This window comes from Oncorhynchus keta, unplaced genomic scaffold (genome assembly GCF_023373465.1).
Source record: "Oncorhynchus keta strain PuntledgeMale-10-30-2019 unplaced genomic scaffold, Oket_V2 Un_scaffold_4275_pilon_pilon, whole genome shotgun sequence".
NCBI classification, from domain to species: domain Eukaryota; kingdom Metazoa; phylum Chordata; class Actinopteri; order Salmoniformes; family Salmonidae; genus Oncorhynchus; species Oncorhynchus keta.
In genome coordinates, this window is record NW_026290937.1 from 35,993 (window position 1) to 54,747 (window position 18,755).

General features: G+C 46.7%; 1 protein-coding gene and 1 long non-coding RNA gene across 8 annotated transcripts; one reads left to right on the forward strand and one right to left on the reverse strand.

Annotated features, from left to right (window-relative positions):
- The first annotated feature begins 874 nt into the window (after positions 1 to 874).
- Positions 875 to 18,739, forward strand: LOC127928838 (uncharacterized). 7 transcript variants are annotated; one of them, XR_008132431.1, is made up of 6 exons: positions 875 to 1,745; positions 1,876 to 1,939; positions 2,297 to 2,488; positions 17,226 to 17,321; positions 17,385 to 17,448; positions 18,107 to 18,739. It is a non-coding gene; the product is annotated as an uncharacterized LOC127928838 (long non-coding RNA). The 7 variants fall into 7 exon arrangements; XR_008132435.1 differs by lacking the exon at positions 17,385 to 17,448 and adding an exon at positions 18,075 to 18,106 and having other exon boundaries at positions 18,171 to 18,739; XR_008132433.1 differs by lacking the exon at positions 17,385 to 17,448 and having other exon boundaries at positions 1,876 to 2,103; positions 2,329 to 2,488; positions 18,075 to 18,739.
- LOC127928837 (phospholipase A2-like) lies at positions 4,903 to 14,013 on the reverse strand. Its single transcript, XM_052516263.1, has 4 exons — positions 13,874 to 14,013; positions 13,150 to 13,378; positions 6,231 to 6,337; positions 4,903 to 5,373 (listed from the first exon to the last, which is right to left on the reverse strand). The coding sequence occupies exons 1-4, from the start codon at positions 13,914 to 13,916 to the stop codon at positions 5,225 to 5,227; spliced, it is 528 nt and encodes a 175-aa protein (XP_052372223.1). The 5' UTR covers positions 13,917 to 14,013; the 3' UTR covers positions 4,903 to 5,224.
- Positions 18,740 to 18,755: the final 16 nt, after the last annotated feature.

The window sequence follows — 18,755 nt, forward strand, 5'->3', positions numbered from 1 at the left end:
TACAGCATTGGGACAGAAACCGAAAGGTTGCGAAGGTCAAATCCCCGAGCTGTCGTTCTGAACAAGGCAGTTAACCCACTGTTCCTAGGCCGTCTTTGTAAATAAGAATTTGTTCTTATTAACTGACTTGCCTGGTTAAATAATGGTTAAATAAATAAAATATATATATTTTTTAAATCCACAAACCCCCGAGTAGCATTATTGCTATTATAAACTGGTTAACAACGTAATGTTGTCATACCCGTGGTATACGGTCTAATATACCACGGCTATCAGCCAATAAGCATTCAGGGCTCGAATCACCCAGTTTCTAAATATATATATAATGAGGGTAATTCATATTGAAGGGAAGAGGTTGTGTGTTTGCCTGTTATGGGGGTCAGTGGTAATAACTAGAGAGGGTTGATATGATTCTGTTATGGGGGTCAGTGGTGATAAATGTAATCACTCTGTTCCTGGAGAGATACCCTCCTGTAGGTTTTAACTCCAACCCTGTTCCTGGAGAGAAACCCTCCTGTAGGTTTTAACTCAAACCCTGTTCCTGGAGAGAAACCCTCCTGTAGGTTTTAACTCAAACCCTGTTCCTGGAGAGATACCCTCCTGTAGGTTTTAACTCCAACCCTGTTCCTGGAGAGATACCCTCCTGTAGGTTTTTAACTCCAACCCTGTTCCTGGAGAGATACCCTCCTGTAGGTTTTAACTCCAACCCTGTTCCTGGAGAGATACCCTCCTGTAGGTTTTAACTCCAACCCTGTTCCTGGAGAGATACCCTCCTGTAGGTTTTAACTCCAACCCTGTTCCTGGAGAGCTACCATCCGGTAGGTTTTCACTCTGGGAACAAGGTTGGAGTTAAAACCTACAGGAGGGTATCTCTCCAGGAACAAGGTTGGAGTATAAAACCTACAGGAGGGTAGGGGCCCAGGTTCCTGTTAGTTTTATTCTGACACCCTGTCCTATTCCCTATATAGTGCAGTGTGCACTATATTTGACCAGAACCTCTGTAGGGAATAGGGTGCCACAACATTCTGTTTCCATGGTGACGTGGAGCTCAGCTTGTCTCGTTGGAAGGCAACACACATAATGCCCTTTTTTTCTTTTTACAAGGTTACTTAAAAAAAAGGTTAAGTTAAGCACTTGAGTTTCATATGGTAATCGTAAATAAAAAACTATTTCTACTTCCTGCATTCAGAAAGAGTTTAAACATGGCGATATCCAGCTGTTGTCATTTTCAATTTAAGGAAATCGCCTGTTTGAGTGTTCGTCCCAAATGGCACCCGATTCCCTATGTAGTGCACTACTTTTGACCAGGGCCTAGAGGGTGCCGTTTGGGATGAACGCTGGGACAGATGGGACTCCCATTGTTTAACATAAAAGGGCTATCGCCTCATTGGTCCCTCTCATGTAACCAATGGCCTGAAGGATGTTTTACGTTTGTTTGTGACAAAATGTTGTTTTAAATTGTCAATTTGTTTAATTGTTCATGAATAGGTTCATTCTTTCCCACCTGTCCTGAGGTTGGTTGGTTTCTAATTGCGTAGATGGAATGATTAAATATCTGTCTTTAAAAAATAAAAAAAATCTTGTTTATTTTTTCATTTAGTGGAATTCAACCACTTTTCCGTAAGTTGTGGTCTATATAGGGGCGGCAGGTAGCCTAGTGGTTAGAGTGTAGGGGCGGCAGGTAGCCTAGTGGTTAGAGTGTAGGGGCGGCAGGCAGCCTAGTGGTTAGAGTGTAGGGGCGGCAGGTAGCCTAGTGGTTAGAGTGTAGAGGCGGCAGGGTAGCCTAGTGGTTAGAGTGTAGAGGCGGCAGGGTAGCCTAGTGGTTAGAGTGTAGGGGCGGCAGGTAGCCTAGTGGTTAGAGTGTAGAGGCGGCAGGTAGCCTAGTGGTTAGAGTGTAGGGGCGGCAGGTAGCCTAGTGGTTAGAGTGTAGGGGCGGCAGGTAGCCTAGTGGTTAGAGTGTAGGGGCGGCAGGGTAGCCTAGTGGTTAGAGTGTAGGGGCGGCAGGGTAGCCTAGTGGTTAGAGTGTAGGGGCGGCAGGGTAGCCTAGTGGTTAGAGTGTAGGGGCGGCAGGGTAGCCTAGTGGTTAGAGTGTAGGGGCGGCAGGTAGCCTAGTGGTTAGAGTGAGGGGCGGCAGGGTAGCCTAGTGGTTAGAGTGTAGGGGCGGCAGGGTAGCCTAGTGGTTAGAGTGTAGGGGCGGCAGGGTAGCCTAGTGGTTAGAGTGTAGGGGCGGCAGGTAGCCTAGTGGTTAGAGTGTAGGGGCGGCAGGTAGCCTAGTGGTTAGAGTGGAGGGCGGCAGGTAGCCTAGTGGTTAGAGTGGAGGGGCGGCAGGTAGCCTAGTGGTTAGAGTGTAGGGGCGGCAGGTAGCCTAGTGGTTAGAGTGTAGGGGCGGCAGGTAGCCTAGTGGTTAGAGTGTAGGGGCGGCAGGTAGCCTAGTGGTTAGAGTGGAGGGGCGGCAGGTAGCCTAGTGGTTAGAGTGGAGGGGCGGCAGGTAGCCTAGTGGTTAGAGTGGAGGGGCGGCAGGTAGCCTAGTGGTTAGAGTGGAGGGGCGGCAGGAAGCCTAGTGGTTAGAGTGGAGGGGCGGCAGGTAGCCTAGTGGTTAGAGTGTAGGGGCGGCAGGTAGCCTAGTGGTTAGAGTTGGGCTAGTAATCGAAAGGTTGCTAGATTGGATCCCCGAGCTGACGAGGTAAAATCTGTCGTTCTGCCCCTAAACAAGGCAGTTTAACCCACTGTTCCTAGGCCATCATTGTAAATAAGAATGTGTTCTTAACAGACTTGCCTGGTTAAATATAAGGGATGCCATTTGGGACAAACTAAGTTGTATACTGGAGATGATGAATGAGGTTTAACAGTGGTGGAATGTCCCCTTTAATTAAACTGGTAATACTACTTCTGGTGCACTGTGATTCCCTCTGATGCGTTACCATGGTGAGGGTGCACAACCATTTTTGCTGCAATAACATCTGCTAAATATGTGTATGTGACAAACCAAATGTGATTTGACTGTGATTCCCTCTGATGCGTTACCATGGTGAGGGTGCACAACCATTTTTGCTACACCCGCAATAACATCTGCTAAATATGTGTATGTGACAAACCAAATGTGATTTGACTGTGATTCCCTCTGATGCGTTACCTGGGTTGTTATGGTTTCTGGTTTCTCTCCCAAAAAAATGAAGACTCGGCAAACAAACAAATTAATAAAATATGTTTTTTTTTTTTTTTAAGAATATGATGAAACTTTGTGTTTGTTCCAAAGATTTTTCCTACAGATGAGATGAGAATGTAGTTTTGTTGTAGGCCTACAGATGAGATGAGAGAATGTATTTTTGTTGTAGGCCTACAGATGAGAGAATGTATTTTTGTTGTAGGCCTACAGATGAGAGAATGTATTTTTGTTGTAGGCCTACAGATGAGAGAATGTATTTTTGTTGTAGGCCTACAGATGAGAGAATGTATTTTTGTTGTAGGCCTACAGATGAGAGAATGTATTTTTGTTGTAGGCCTACAGATGAGAGAATGTATTTTTGTTGTAGGCCTACAGATGAGAGAATGTATTTTTGTTGTAGGCCTACAGATGAGAGAATGTATTTTTGTTGTAGGCCTACAGATGAGAATGTATTTTTGTTTTAGGACAGATGAGATGAGAGAATGTATTTTTGTTTTAGGACAGATGAGAGAATGTATTTTTGTTTTAGGACAGATGAGATGAGAGAATGTATTTTTGTTGTAGGCCTACAGATGAGATGAGAGAATGTATTTTTGTTTTAGGACAGATGAGAGAATGTATTTTTGTTTTAGGACAGATGAGATGAGAGAATGTATTTTTGTTTTAGGACAGATGAAATCACGCCATTAGATTCTAACACGAACACGCCAACAATTTGACAGTTTTTTTGAGCAATGCCGTCATATCGTTGTGGGACTCTAACATACACACACACACCATTAGATTCTAACACAACACACCATTAGATTCTAACACACACACACACACACCATAGATTCTAACACACACACACACACCATTAGATTCTAACACACACACACACACCATTAGATTCTAACACACACACACACACACCATTAGATTCTAACACACACACACACACACCATTAGACTCTAACACACACTGTAGGTCTTTATAGCCAGGACAAACCAGAGAAAACACTCAGTCTCTCTCTCACACTGTTAATCACCATTAGATTCTAACACACTGCTGTTTGAGTCCATTAGATTCTAACACACACACACACACACCATTAGATTCTAACACACACACACACACCATAGATTCTAACATACACACACACACCAACACCAGGTTAGAATAATGTCCTTGCTATTTTCTTTTGTTAATCAGACCCATGGGCCAGTCTACAAGCTGTTTAAAGTACTGTAGGTCTTTATTCCTCAGTCACCACTAGCCAGGACAAACCAGGAAAACACTAGTCATCTGATCTCTCACACTGTTAATCAGACCCATGGGCCGTGCCCGTCAGACGGACAGAGGGTAAAGTACTGTAGGTCTTTATTACACACACCACTAGCCAGGACAAACCAGAGAAAACACTAGTCTCTCTCTCTCACACTGTTAATCAGACCCATGGGCCGTGCCCGTCAGACGGACAGAGGGTAAAGTACTGTAGGTCTTTATTACACACACACCACTAGCCAGGACAAACCAGAGAAAACACTAGTCTCTCTCTCTCACACTGTTAATCAGACCCATGGGCTGTGCCCGTCAGACGGACAGAGGGTAAAGTACTGTAGGTCTTTATTACACACACACCACTAGCCAGGACAAACCAGAGAAAACACTAGTCTCTCTCTCTCACACTGTTAATCAGACCCATGGGCCGTGCCCGTCAGACGGACAGAGGGTAAAGTACTGTAGGTCTTTATTACACACACACACCACTAGCCAGGACAAACCAGAGAAAACACTAGTCTCTCTCTCTCACACTGTTAATCAGACCCATGGGCCGTGCCCGTCAGACGGACAGAGGGTAAAGTACTGTAGGTCTTTATTACACACACACCACTAGCCAGGACAAACCAGAGAAAACACTAGTCTCTCTCTCTCACACTGTTAATCAGACCCATGGGCCGTGCCCATCAGACGGACAGAGGGTAAAGTACTGTAGGTCTTTATTACACACACACCACTAGCCAGGACAAACCAGAGAAAACACTAGTCTCTCTCACACACACTGTGTAACAGCATCAGTGACGGGTACAGGTGGGCTGTTCGTATCCACACATGAAGTCAGGCCAGACCGAGTATTTAGGGATGAAGGGTGCTCTCCTCAGACACCTGGCCGCCTCCCGGTCACACCTGCACAGAATCTTGTCACACCTGTTCTTCAGAGACTCTAGAACCACCGGAAAGAACACAACAGGGTGGAATTTAGAATTCTTAGAATGCAATAGGACTAAATAGAATGCAATAGGACTAAATAGAATGCAATAGGACTAAATAGAATGCAATAGGACTAAATAGAATGCAATAGGACTAAATAGAATGCAATAGGACTAAATAGAATGCAATAGGACTATATAGAATGCAATAGGACTATATAGAATGCAATAGGACTAAATAGAATGCAATAGGACTAAATAGAATGCAATAGGACTAAATAGAATGCAATAGGACTAAATAGAATGCAATAGGACTATATAGAATGCAATAGGACTAAATAGAATGCACTATATAAATGACTATATAGACTATATAGAATGCAATAGGACTATATAGAATGCAATAGGACTAAATAGAATGCAATAGAACTCTTATAGAATGCAATAGGACTAAATAGAATGCAATAGGACTGCATTTGTCACATTATCGATGGAAAATTGCCCCTTGGCTTCAGACCTGGAAATACAGCTTGTATCCACGGTTGTTACTAGTTACCACAGTTAGAATTGGCTACATCATAAACATACATGTGCTTTGAGCTCTTCATTTAAGGTTAGGGTTAGTTCAGGCAGAATGATGAACCAGTGTTATTATGGGATGTGCTTATTCAGTACAGAAATACAGTGTTGCATTATGGGATGTGTAGTTCATACAGAAATACAGTGTTGCATTATGGGATGTGTATTTCATACAGAAATACAGTGTTGCATTATGGGATGTGTAGTTCATACAGAAATACAGTGTTGCATTATGGGATGTGTAGTTCATACAGAAATACAGTGTTGAATTATGGGGATGTGTCGTTTGTACCGCAGTTGGACATCTTGTTCTCACAGGTCCACTGGTACTTGTCCGTCTTGGTCTGACAACCCAGATTCTCAGCCTTCCCATAGCAACAGTCATGCTTGTGACAGCACCTTGTGGACAGAAAATAACACAATCGTGCTGTTGATGGGAGTTAACTCTGGTACAATTTCTCAAAGTGCTTTATGTAAATCTAGTCTGCTATACAATCCATTATGTGAGGACAATGGCTTTGGCTTGTGTTCTCTTCAGCCTCGGACTATGTAGTAGCTCATCAACAAAAGCAGAATTCAGTCCATATTTTTCCAAGCTCAAAATGGAGGGCCTGAGAAACTATCTGTTGGCCATGGGACAGGAGACAGCAGGTCCGGATCTAGCCTTTTGGGGGGGTCCTAACCCGAGATTTGGTCAATTATTAGGCAAACTATTTGAATTTCAGCAACCAGAAAATGGCTGAGAGATTTCCACATATTGCACCTTTAATGATATCTGTGAGTGTGATTAACAAAATCAATTGGGGCCCAGGTCTGGAGGTCAGGCCCCTGGAGGTCAGGCCCCTGGAGGCCCCCTGGAGGTCAGGTCCCCAGGTCAGGCCCCTGGAGGTCAGGCCCCCTGGAGGTCAGGTCCCCTGGAGGTCAGGTCCCCTGTGCACGTGCCCTGAATGCCTAGCCGCTATTTGGCCATGATTTTCTACAAGTTTACATACAGTTGAAGTCAGAAGTTTACATACACTTAAGTTGGAGCCATTAAATCTCGTTTTTCAACAACCACACCACAAATGTCTTTATGACAAACCTATAGTTTTGGAAAGTTGGTTAGGACATCTACTTTGTGTATGACACAAGTAATTTTTCCAACAATTGTTTACAGATAGATTATTTCACTTATAATTCATTGTATCAATTCCAGTGGGTCAGATGTTTACATCCACTAAGTTGACTGTGCCTTTAAACAGCTTGGAAAATTCCATAAAATAATGTCATGGCTTTAGAAGTTTCTGATAGGCTAATTGACATCATTTGAGTCAATTGGAGGTGTACCTGTGGATGTATTTCAAGGCCTACCTTCAAACTCAGTTCCTCTTGCTTGACATCATGGGAAAATAAGAATAAATTAGCTAAGAATTTTTGTTATAGACCTCCACAAGTCTGGTTCATCCTTGGGAGCAATTTCCAAACAGCTGAAGGTACCACATTCATCTGTACAAACACCATGGGACCACGCAGCCGTCATACCGCTCAGGATGGAGACGCGTTCTGTCTCCTAGAGATGAACGTACTTTGGTGCGAAAAATGCAAATCAATCCCAGAACAACAGCAAAGGACCTTGTGAAGATGTTGGAGGAAACAGGTACAAAAGTATCTATATCCACAGTAAAACGAGTCATATATCGACATAACCTGAAAGGTCGCTCAGCAAGGAAGAAGCCACTGCTCCAAAACGGCCATAAAAAACCCAGATTATGGTTTGCAACTGCACATGGGGACAAAGATCGTACTTTTTGGAGAAATGTCCTCTGGTATGATGAAACAAAAATAGAACTGTTTGGCCATAATGACCATCGTTATGTTTGGAGGAAAAAGGGGGAGGCTTGCAAGCCGAAGAACACCATCCCAACCGTGAAGCACGGGGGTGGCAGCATCATGTTGTGGGGCTGCTTTGCTGCAGGAGGGACTGGTGCACTTCACAAAATAGATGGCATCATGAGGGAGGAAAATTATGTGGATATATTGAAGCAACATCTCAAGACATCAGTGAGGAAGTTAAAGCTTGGTTGCAAATGGGTCTTCCGAATGGACAATGACCCCAAGCATACTTCCAAAGTTGTGGCAAAATGGCTTAAGGACAACAAAGTCAAGGTATTGGAGTGTCCATCACAAAGCCCTGACTTCAATCATATAGAAAATTTGTGAGCAGAACTGAAAAAGCGTGTGTGAGCAAGGAGGCCTACAAACCTGACTCAGTTACTCCAGCTCTGTCAGGAGGAATGGGCCAAAATTCGCCCAACTTATTGTGGGAAGCTCGTGGAAGGCTACCCAAAATGTTTGACCGAAGTTTAAATTGTTTAAGGGCAATGCTATCAAATACTAATTGAGTGTATGTAAACTTCTGACCCACTGGGAATGTGAAGAAAGAAATAAAAGCTGAAATAAATCATTCTCTCTATGATTATTCTGACATTTCACATTCTTAATATAAAGTGGTGACCTAAGAAAGCATTTTTTTTTTACTAGAATCAAATGTCAGGAATTGTGAAAAACTGAGTTTAAATGTATTTTGCTAAAGTGTATGTAAACTTCTGACTTCAACTCTAACTGGATAGACTAATTTACCAATCTGAAAATGGTTAGCTGACATCTCTAATTGAGTGACTGTCAGTGACTGTCAAAACAACAGGGAAAACGGCTGTTGTTCCACACAACCTCGAACTGTACACCTCTCACTGTACACCTCTCACTGTACACCTCTCACTGTACACTTCTAACTATACACCTCTATCAAAACAACAGGGAAAACGGCTGTTGTTCCACACAACCTCGAACTGTACACCTCTGTACACCTCTCACTGTACACCTCTCACTGTACACCTCTCACTGTACACCTCTCACTGTACACTCTCACTATACACCTCTCACTGTACACTTCTACACTAACTATACACCTCTATCTGTACACCTCTATCTGTACACCTCTATCTGTACACCTCTCACTGTACACCTCTATCTGTACACCTCTATCTGTACACCTCTCACTGTACACCTCTCACTGTACACCTCTCACTGTACACCTTTAACTGTACACCTCTCACTGTACACCTCTCACTGTACACCTCTCACTGTACACCTCTAACTGTACACCTCTCACTGTACACCTCTCACTGTACACCTCTCACTGTACACCTCTATCTGTACACCTCTCACTGTACACCTCTCACTGTACACCTCTCACTGTACACCTCTCACTGTACACCTCTATCTGTACACCTCTCACTGTACACCTCTCACTGTACACCTCTCACTGTACACCTCTCACTGTACACCTCTCACTGTACACCTCTCACTGTACACCTCTCACTGTACACCTCTCACTGTACACCTCTCACTGTACACCTCTCACTGTACACACTCTCTACAACTGTACACTTCTAACTGTACACTTCTAACTGTACACCTTCACCTAACTGTACACCTCTCACTGTACACCTCTCACTGTACACACTGTCTCACTGTACACTGTACACCTCTCACTGTACACCTCTCACTGTACACCTCTCACTGTACACCTCTCACTGTACACCTCTCACTGTACACCTCTCACTGTACACCTCACTGTACACCTCTCATTGTACACCTCTCATTGTACACCTCTCACTGTACACCTCTCACTGTACACCTAACTGTACACCTCTCACTGTACACACTGTACACCTCTCACTGTACACCTCTAACTGTACACTCTAACTGTACACCTCTCACTGTACACTTCTCACTGTACACTTCTCACTGTACACTGTTCTCACTGTCATCTGTACACCTCTCACTGTACACCTCTCACTGTACACCTCTCACTGTACACCTCTCACTGTACACCTCTCACTGTACACCACTCACTGTACACTCTAACTGTACACCTCTAACTGTACACCTCTACACTGTACACCTCTCATCTGTACACTCTATCTACATCTGTACACCTCTAACTGTACACCTACACCTCACTGTACACCTCTCACTGTACACCTCTCACTGTACACCTCTACACTGTACACCTCTCACTGTACACCTCTAACTGTACACCTCTAACTGTACACCTCTAACTGTACACCTGTACACCTCTCACTGTACACCTCTCACTGTCACACACCTCTCACTCACCTAACTGTACACCTCTCACTGTACACCTCTCACTGTCACTGTACACTTCTAACTGTACACCTCTCACTGTACACCTCTAACTGTACACCTCTAACTGTACACACCACTCACTGTACATCTCTCACTGTACACCTGTCTCACTGTACACCTCTCACTGTACACCTCTATCTGTACCTCTCACTGTACACCTCTCACTGTACACCTCTCACTGTACACCTCTCACTGTACACCTCTCACTGTACACCTCTCACTGTACACCTCTCACTCTACACCTCTCACTGTACACCTCTCACTGTACACCTCTCACTGTACACCTCTCACTGTACACCTCTCACTGTACACCTCACTGTACACTCTCACTGTACACCTCTCTGTACACCTCTCACTGTACACCTCTCACTGTACACCTCTCACTGTACACCTCTCACTGTACACTTCTAACTGTACACCTCTCACTGTACACCTCTCACTGTACACCTCTCACTGTACACCTCTCACTGTACACCTCTCACTGTACACACTCTCACTGTACACCTAACTCACTGTACACCTCTACACCTCTCACTGTACACCTCTCACTGTACACCTCTCACTGTACACCTCTCACTGTACACCTCTCACTGTACACCTCTCACTGTACACCTCTCACTGTACACTCTCACTGTACACCACTGTACACCTCTCACCTCTTGTACACTCACTCTCACTGTACACCTCTCACTGTACACCTCTCACTGTACACCTCTCACTGTACACCTACACTGTACACCTCTCACTGTACACCTCTAACTGTACCTCTATCTACACCTCTATCTGTACAACTGTACACCTCTCACCTCTCACTGTACACCTCTCACTGTACACCTCTCACTGTACACCTCTCACTGTACACCTCTATCTGTACACCTCTACTGTACACCACTGTACACCTCTCACTGTACACCTCTCACTGTACACCTCTCACTGTACACCTCTCACTGTACACCTCTACTGTACACCTCTATCTGTACACCTCTATCTGTACACACCTCTATCTGTACACCTCTATCTGTACACCTCTATCTGTACACCTCTATCTGTACACCTCTCACTCTACACCTCTCACTCTACACCTCTCACTCTTTTCTACACCTCTACACCACTATCTGTACACCTCTCACTGTACACCTCTCACTGTACACCTCTCACTGTACACCTCTCACTGTACACCTCTCACTGTACACCTCTATCTGTACACCTCTACATCTGTACACTGTACACCTCATCTTACACCTCTCACCTCTACACCTCTCACTGTACACCTCTATCTGTACACCTCTCACTGTACACCTCTCACTGTACACCTCACTGTACACCTAACTAACTGTACACCTCTATCACACCTCTCACTGTACACCTCACTGTACACCTCTCTGTACACCTCTCACTGTACACCTCTCACTGTACACCTCTCACTGTACACCTCTCACTGTACACCTCTATCTGTACAACTGTACACCTCTATCTGGTACACCTCTCTGTACACCTCACTGTTCTAACTGTACACCTCTATCTGTACACCTCTTCTAACTCTCAGCAGTGAGACACCGACTGAGTTCCTAAAATAAAATACATGTATTTTTTGGGGCCAAAAGTCACCGTTTATGCTGATTATGTTGCTTATGCCTGGATCCGGCCCTGGCAGACAGAACATTACAGCATGAAATTACTGGTTCTAGATATTCACCAGTCAGCCTTGTCTCGGGGCCATCCCTGGCAGACAGAACATTACAGCATGAAATTACTGGTTCTAGATATTCATGGTCTGTGGATGTATTTAGAAATCAGAGTTGGTGCCAAGCCACGGCTGTAATTAAACCAGGGCTAAGTGCAGTAGTAGCTCTGTGTGTGTGTGATGGTACTTACCAGTCAGCCTTGTCTCGGGGCCATCCCTGGCCTCCCAGCCCTGGTCCAGTAGTAGCTCTGTGTGTGTGATGGTACTTACCAGTCAGCCTTGTCTCGGGCCATCCCTGGCCTCCCAGCCCTGGTCCAGTAGTAGCTCTGTGTGTGTGTGATGGTACTCACCAGTCAGCCTTGTCTCGGGGCCATCCCTGGCCTCCCAGCCCTGGTCCAGTAGTAGCTCTGTGTGTGTGTGATGGTACTCACCAGTCAGCCTTGTCTCGGGGCCATCCCTGGCCTCCCAGCCCTGGTCCAGTAGTAGCTCTGTGTGTGTGTGATGGTACTCACCAGTCAGCCTTGTCTCGGGGCCATCCCTGGCCTCCCAGCCCTGGTCCAGTAGTAGCTCTGTGTGTGTGTGATGGTACTCACCAGTCAGCCTTGTCTCGGGGCCATCCCTGGCCTCCCAGCCCTGGTCCAGTAGTAGCTCTGTGTGTGTGATGGTACTCACCAGTCAGCCTTGTCTCGGGGCCATCCCTGGCCTCCCAGCCCTGGTCCAGTAGTAGCTCTCTGTGTGTGTGTGATGGTACTCACCAGTCAGCCTTGTCTCGGGGCCATCCCTGGCCTCCCAGCCCTGGTCCAGTAGTAGCTCTGTGTGTGTGATGGTACTTACCAGTCAGCCTTGTCTCGGGGCCATCCCTGGCCTCCCAGCCCTGGTCCAGTGGTAGCTCTGTGTGTGTGTGTGTGTGTGTGTGTGTGATGGTACTCACCAGTCAGCCTTGTCTCGGGGCCATCCCTGGCCTCCCAGCCCTGGTCCAGTAGTAGCTCTGTGTGTGTGTGATGGTACTCACCAGTCAGCCTTGTCTCGGGGCCATCCCTGGCCTCCCAGCCCTGGTCCAGTAGTAGCTCTGTGTGTGTGTGATGGTACTCACCAGTCAGCCTTGTCTCGGGGCCATCCCTGGCCTCCCAGCCCTGGTCCAGTAGTAGCTCTGTGTGTGTGTGATGGTACTCACCAGTCAGCCTTGTCTCGGGGCCATCCCTGGCCTCCCAGCCCTGGTCCAGTAGTAGCTCTGTGTGTGTGTGATGGTACTCACCAGTCAGCCTTGTCTCGGGGCCATCCCTGGCCTCCCAGCCCTGGTCCAGTAGTAGCTCTGTGTGTGTGTGATGGTACTCACCAGTCAGCCTTGTCTCGGGGCCATCCCTGGCCTCCCAGCCCGCAGTAACATCCATACATGATGTAAGCCACCGCCGACCTCCCAGTGCTGCATTTAACGACGCCCGCCAACTCCAACAAGCCCCGCTTGTCCCGCCGCCGCCATCGCTCCGGTAACGGGGAGGTGACTGTCGGTGTTGTCGCTAACTCAGTCCCTTCGTAAGATCTGGTTATCCCGTGGATAACATGCTCTAAATTTAGATTGTAAAAGGTATTGTTAAACAAACGGTTGATGTATTTACTATAACCGCTGTGAGTGTGTGTGTACTTACAGAGAGACAAACACACACAGGCTACAGTGAGCAACAAACTAAATTGATGTACAATTTGACGGCTTTGTTTTTTGGAGAAATGTGTAAGATTCTAACACGCACACGCCAACTTTCCCCTGCTCTGTAGGCTGTCCTAGACCAGACAACAGGCTGCTGCTGTACAATGCAGGGATTCACCTGTATGACAAATACATATATAAAACTGATTTGTGTCTTAACGAATGAAAATCCCTTTTATTAATAGCCTATAGCCTTCTCCCCTTTGGGCATATGTGCAGCCATTCCAATTTACGCCCAGCTTTTTTTTGCTTTTCTGAAAACAACCACGCAATACAATTTGACATCAATGTTGTTGTTTAGATACAATTGTGTAAAAACGACTTTCCTGAAAGTGACAGAGAACAGAACACTTACCCGAAAACAGAAGCAGAGCGAGGTATAAAGCAGACATCTCCATGCAAGCCACGCGCCGAGTTATGGTCTTCTGTTCTAGAACGCGTCAGTTTATGACCGAGTTTCCCAAACTAGGGCTCGCGACTCCACGTGAGGTCGACTGATATGAACATGGGGTTGCGGGAGCAGTGGCGACCATTCATTCACTTTTGAGCCCCACATTTTTAGGACTTTGAAATATATATATATAAATGTCAAATCACGTTATATCTACAGTAGCTTTGATTGGACTGATCATGTCAACGTCTTACTTTCAAAATCGTAACTAGCAGTCATCATCATGACAGTCGACAATCTACTGGCAAATCTTTTTTAATCCTTGTCATATTAAGATAAATCATTTAGAGAAATTATCGGCCTTTGAACATAAAGATTACACATCGAACTGGAAATCGCAAATTCAACAATGAATCGCTTGGAAGGAATAAGTAGCTCCAACTCCAAGCATCGCAAAGCAACCACGAACGAATGGAGTGGCTGTGTGTTTCATTTCAGAGTTCCCACCATAAATCCAGAGAATGACAGACTTGGATGACAAAGTTTGATGACAGAATTGGCCCACAAAGGAGCGCTGCGCCACCTTCACAAGGTGAGGTGTTGGGACAGCTTTATGTAGGCCCTAACAGTTTGAGGGCACCGTTTGTCACAGTTATAGTGCAATGAATGTATTGTTTAGTGTTGTGTAGTGGCTTTGCTGGCCGGCAGCCCACATTGCTTTTGCTCCACCAAGATGTACATGCTGAAGTCGCCACTGTGCGGGAGAATTGACAAAATCCGGACTAAAAAAAATGTATATACAGTATGTACAATAAATAGCATACAATATTATAATATTGTATTTGTATTTCAAAATCTAAATGGACCTTTTTCAAATCTAAAAGATCAAATGAAACCAGAGCGCGGCCTTAGATCATGGGAAAGGGCCAGAGGCCGCACTTGACCGGGGCACTTGAATCGTTCCCACAGTGAATGGCTCGGCTCATTATGCGATGAAACCACAACACTATTGCAGAGACTTTGATAATACCGGTCGCAATTGACATGGTAAAAACAATTTGGAGTCAGGCAGAGGCACAGAAACTCACACCAATAGCTTTTTTTTCAGATAACATTGCTAAACGAAGTATTTATGTTCTGACTGAACGAATCAAAAACTCCCCAGTTTATGCTGTCTAAATGGCCGTTAGCAGTGAGGGCCTAGAAGCCCATTGCGTTTGTTCGCTATACATGTCAGGGGATGCTATTTTCGATGAGATATTGTTATGTTTCACGATTCCCGAGGATGAATGGAAGAAAAACAGTTTCCATATGGGAAAGAACAGATGGTGCTACATCTATGGTGGGACGGCGGCAGGCCTTGCAGGCCTCCAGTTATCAATGGTGCTACATCTTTGCCATATGGACGCATTGCGCAGATGGTGCTAGATCTATGGTGAGAGGGCGGGTACAGAACTCGCAGATGGTGATCTATGGTGGGACTGCAGCAGGTGCGCAGATTGCTAATCTATGGTGGGACCACGGGCACAGATGGTGCTACATCTATGGTGGGAACTATGCTACATCTATGGTGGGACGGCGGGCAGGCCTCTACGACAACCAGAATGGTGTAAACGAATCTATGGTGGGAAAAATCGTTTTGAACGGTCATCCAACTGCGCAGATGGTGCAAACATCTATGGTGGTCTCAGAGCTCTCAGATTGCCATTTGACCTCGTATTTTTCCAGATGGACGTTTTGCACCATAAAACGTAGATGGTGCTGCCATCTATGGTGGGAGCTGGTGGGCAGGTCCCCTCTGCAGATGGTAAAACATCTATTGGGATCCAGGTCTGCACAGATGGTCCAACTGGCAGGCATCTTGAGATTAATGTCAGTCATTTCAATTGACTGTTGCCATATGGGGCTGAGTACAGAACTGGCGGTTAAAAAAAAAAGGGCTATACAGAACTCGGAGATATACTGCAGCAGGTTACTTCGATTGTAAACTATGTACATCAAACCACATCCAGATACCCTGCCCTCTAAGGTTAGAATATTAATTAATGACGCGTTCAAAACAACTGGGAACTCCGAACAGGAGGGAACTGGAAATCTCCGACTTCAGTGTGTTTACGACAACCGAGAACTCGGAAATAAACGAACTCCGACTGTGGGAAAAATCGTTTTGAACGGTCATCCAACTCGGACCTGAAACATCTTTCTAGGTCTCCGAGCTCCGACTTTTACGACCTGAATATCACTGACGTCATCATGTGACCTCGTATTTTTCCGAGTTCCCAGTTGTCGTGAAAGCACCATAAAACGTATGATAGGCTGCCCTTTGCCAGCTCATATATGTGTGAAGCTGGATTCAGTGGTCCCCTCTGCATTAAAACACATATTGATCCAGGTTGATCCTGACTTTGAGAAGCTTCGAATCGACATGCATCAAGCACACCCATCTCATTAGCGCTGGTGAGATGTACATTACGTCAGACTCGTTTGCAATTGACTGTCATAGCCCCACATTGAAGTATGTGGTGGTGAGTTGAGAATGCAATCAGAAATATTGTTAGAATGTTTTTCAATTGACTGGCACGGTCCCCAAATAAAAAACGAAACATTGGCTGTTAATTACATCAGTTTTTTTAACATGGTTGTGGTCGCGAGGCCAAAACAGGTTTGGGAAATCCTTTTTTATTATTTTTTATTTAGGTTTGGGAACTCCTACCATATGCGATTTTTAAAAAAAATGGTTGACCCGGAAGCTGATCATAGGCCAGTCCCCCGACCCGTTTAAGGTTAGAATGAATGTACTTCGATTTTAGGACAGGGGTTGAGGAGAGCATCCACCCAGGAGGCGATACCTGTGATTCAATACACCTTTCATGGTCATGGACACTGTCCGTGTTGGACCTAGTGGTTAGAGTGTAGAGGCGGCAGGTAGCCTAGTGGTTAGAGTGTAGAGGCGGCAGGTAGCCTAGTGGTTAGAGTGTAGAGGCGGCAGGTAGCCTAGTGGTTAGAGTGTAGAGGGGCGGCAGGTAGCCTAGTGGTTAGAGTGTAGAGGCGGCAGGTAGCCTAGTGGTTAGAGTGTAGGGGCGGCAGGTAGCCTAGTGGTTAGAGTGTAGAGGCGGCAGGTAGCCTAGTGGTTAGAGTGTAGAGGCGGCAGGTAGCCTGGTGGTTAGAGTGTAGGGGGCAGGTAGCCTAGTGGTTAGAGTGTAGGGGCGGCAGGTAGCCTAGTGGTTAGAGTGTAGGGGCGGCAGGTAGCCTGGTGGTTAGAGTGGTTAGAGTGAGGGGCGGCAGGTAGCCTAGTGGTTAGAGTGTAGGGCGGCAGGTAGCCTAGTGGTTAGAGTGTAGGGGCGGCAGGTAGCCTAGTGGTTAGAGTGTAGGGGCGGCAGGTAGCCTAGTGGTTAGAGTGTAGGGGCGGCAGGTAGCCTAGTGGTTAGAGTGTAGGGCGGCAGGTAGCCTGGTGGTTAGAGTGTAGGGGCGGCAGGTAGCCTGGTGGTTAGAGTGTAGGGGCGGCAGGTAGCCTAGTGGTTAGAGTGTAGGGGCGGCAGGTAGCCTAGTGGTTAGAGTGTAGGGGCAGCAGGTAGCCTAGTGGTTAGAGTGTAGGGCGGCAGGTAGCCTGGTGGTTAGAGTGTAGGGGCGGCAGGTAGCCTGGTGGTTGGTTAGTGGAGTGTAGGGGGCAGGTAGCCAGGTAGCCTGGTGGTTAGAGTGTAGGGGCAGGTAGCCAGTGGGTAGCCTGGTGGTTAGAGTGTAGGGGCGGCAGGTAGCCTGGTGGTTAGAGTGTAGGGGCGGCAGGTAGCCTGGTGGTTAGAGTGTAGGGCGGCAGGTAGCCTAGTGGTTAGAGTGTAGGGGCGGCAGGTAGCCTAGTGGTTAGAGCGTAGGGGCGGCAGGTAGCCTAGTGGTTAGAGCGTAGGGGCGGCAGGTAGCCTGGTGGTTAGAGCGTAGAGGCGGCAGGTAGCCTGGTGGTTAGAGCGTAGAGGCGGCAGGTAGCCTGGTGGTTAGAGCGAGAGGCGGCAGGTAGCCTAGTGGTTAGAGCGTAGGGGCGGCAGGTAGCCTGGTGGTTAGAGTGTAGGGGCGGCAGGTAGCCTGGTGGTTAGAGTGTAGGGGCGGCAGGTAGCCTGGTGGTTAGAGTGTAGGGGCGGCAGGTAGCCTGGTGGTTAGAGTGTAGGGGCGGCAGGTAGCCTGGTGGTTAGAGTGTAGGGGCGGCAGGTAGCCTAGTGGTTAGAGTGTAGGGGCGGCAGGTAGCCTAGTGGTTAGAGTGTAGGGGCGGCAGGTAGCCTGGTGGTTAGAGTGTAGGGGCGGCAGGTAGCCTGGTGGTTAGAGTGTAGGGGCGGCAGGTAGCCTGGTGGTTAGAGTGTAGGGGCGGCAGGTAGCCTGGTGGTTAGAGTGTAGGGGCGGCAGGTAGCCTGGTGGTTAGAGTGTAGAGGCGGCAGGTAGCCTGGTGGTTAGAGTGTAGGGGCGGCAGGTAGCCTGGTGGTTAGAGTGTAGGGGCGGCAGGTAGCCTGGTGGTTAGAGTGTAGGGGCGGCAGGTAGCCTGGTGGTTAGAGTGTAGGGGCGGCAGGTAGCCTAGTGGTTAGTGTGTTGGGCCAGTAACCGAAAGATTGTTGGCTCGAATCCCCGAGCTGACAAGGTAAACGTCTCTCGTTCTGTAACAAGGCAGTTATCCCGCTGTTCCCCGGTAGGCCGTCATTGTAAATAAGAATTGGTTCTTGCCTACTTAAATAAATAAAAATGAAAGAATGCCTGATTCAAAACCGTGATGTGTCATGTGTAAGTTGTGACCAACTGACAAATTGTGACCGACTGATCTACAAATAATATCGAGTATTTATTATGCAATATTATTTGTATTAGTCAG

Excerpts from the sequence above, each read along its gene's own strand:
- LOC127928837 (XM_052516263.1), bottom strand. The coding sequence starts at position 13,916 with ATGGAGATGTCTGCTTTATACCTCGCTCTGCTTCTGTTTTCGG. Across the intron at positions 13,379-13,873 it reads CGCTCTGCTTCTGTTTTCGG|AGCATGTTATCCACGGGATA; the intron begins GTAAGTGTTCTG and ends ATCTAAATTTAG. Across the intron at positions 6,338-13,149 it reads CCCCGAGACAAGGCTGACTG|GTGCTGTCACAAGCATGACT; the intron begins GTGAGTACCATC and ends TCTGTCCACAAG.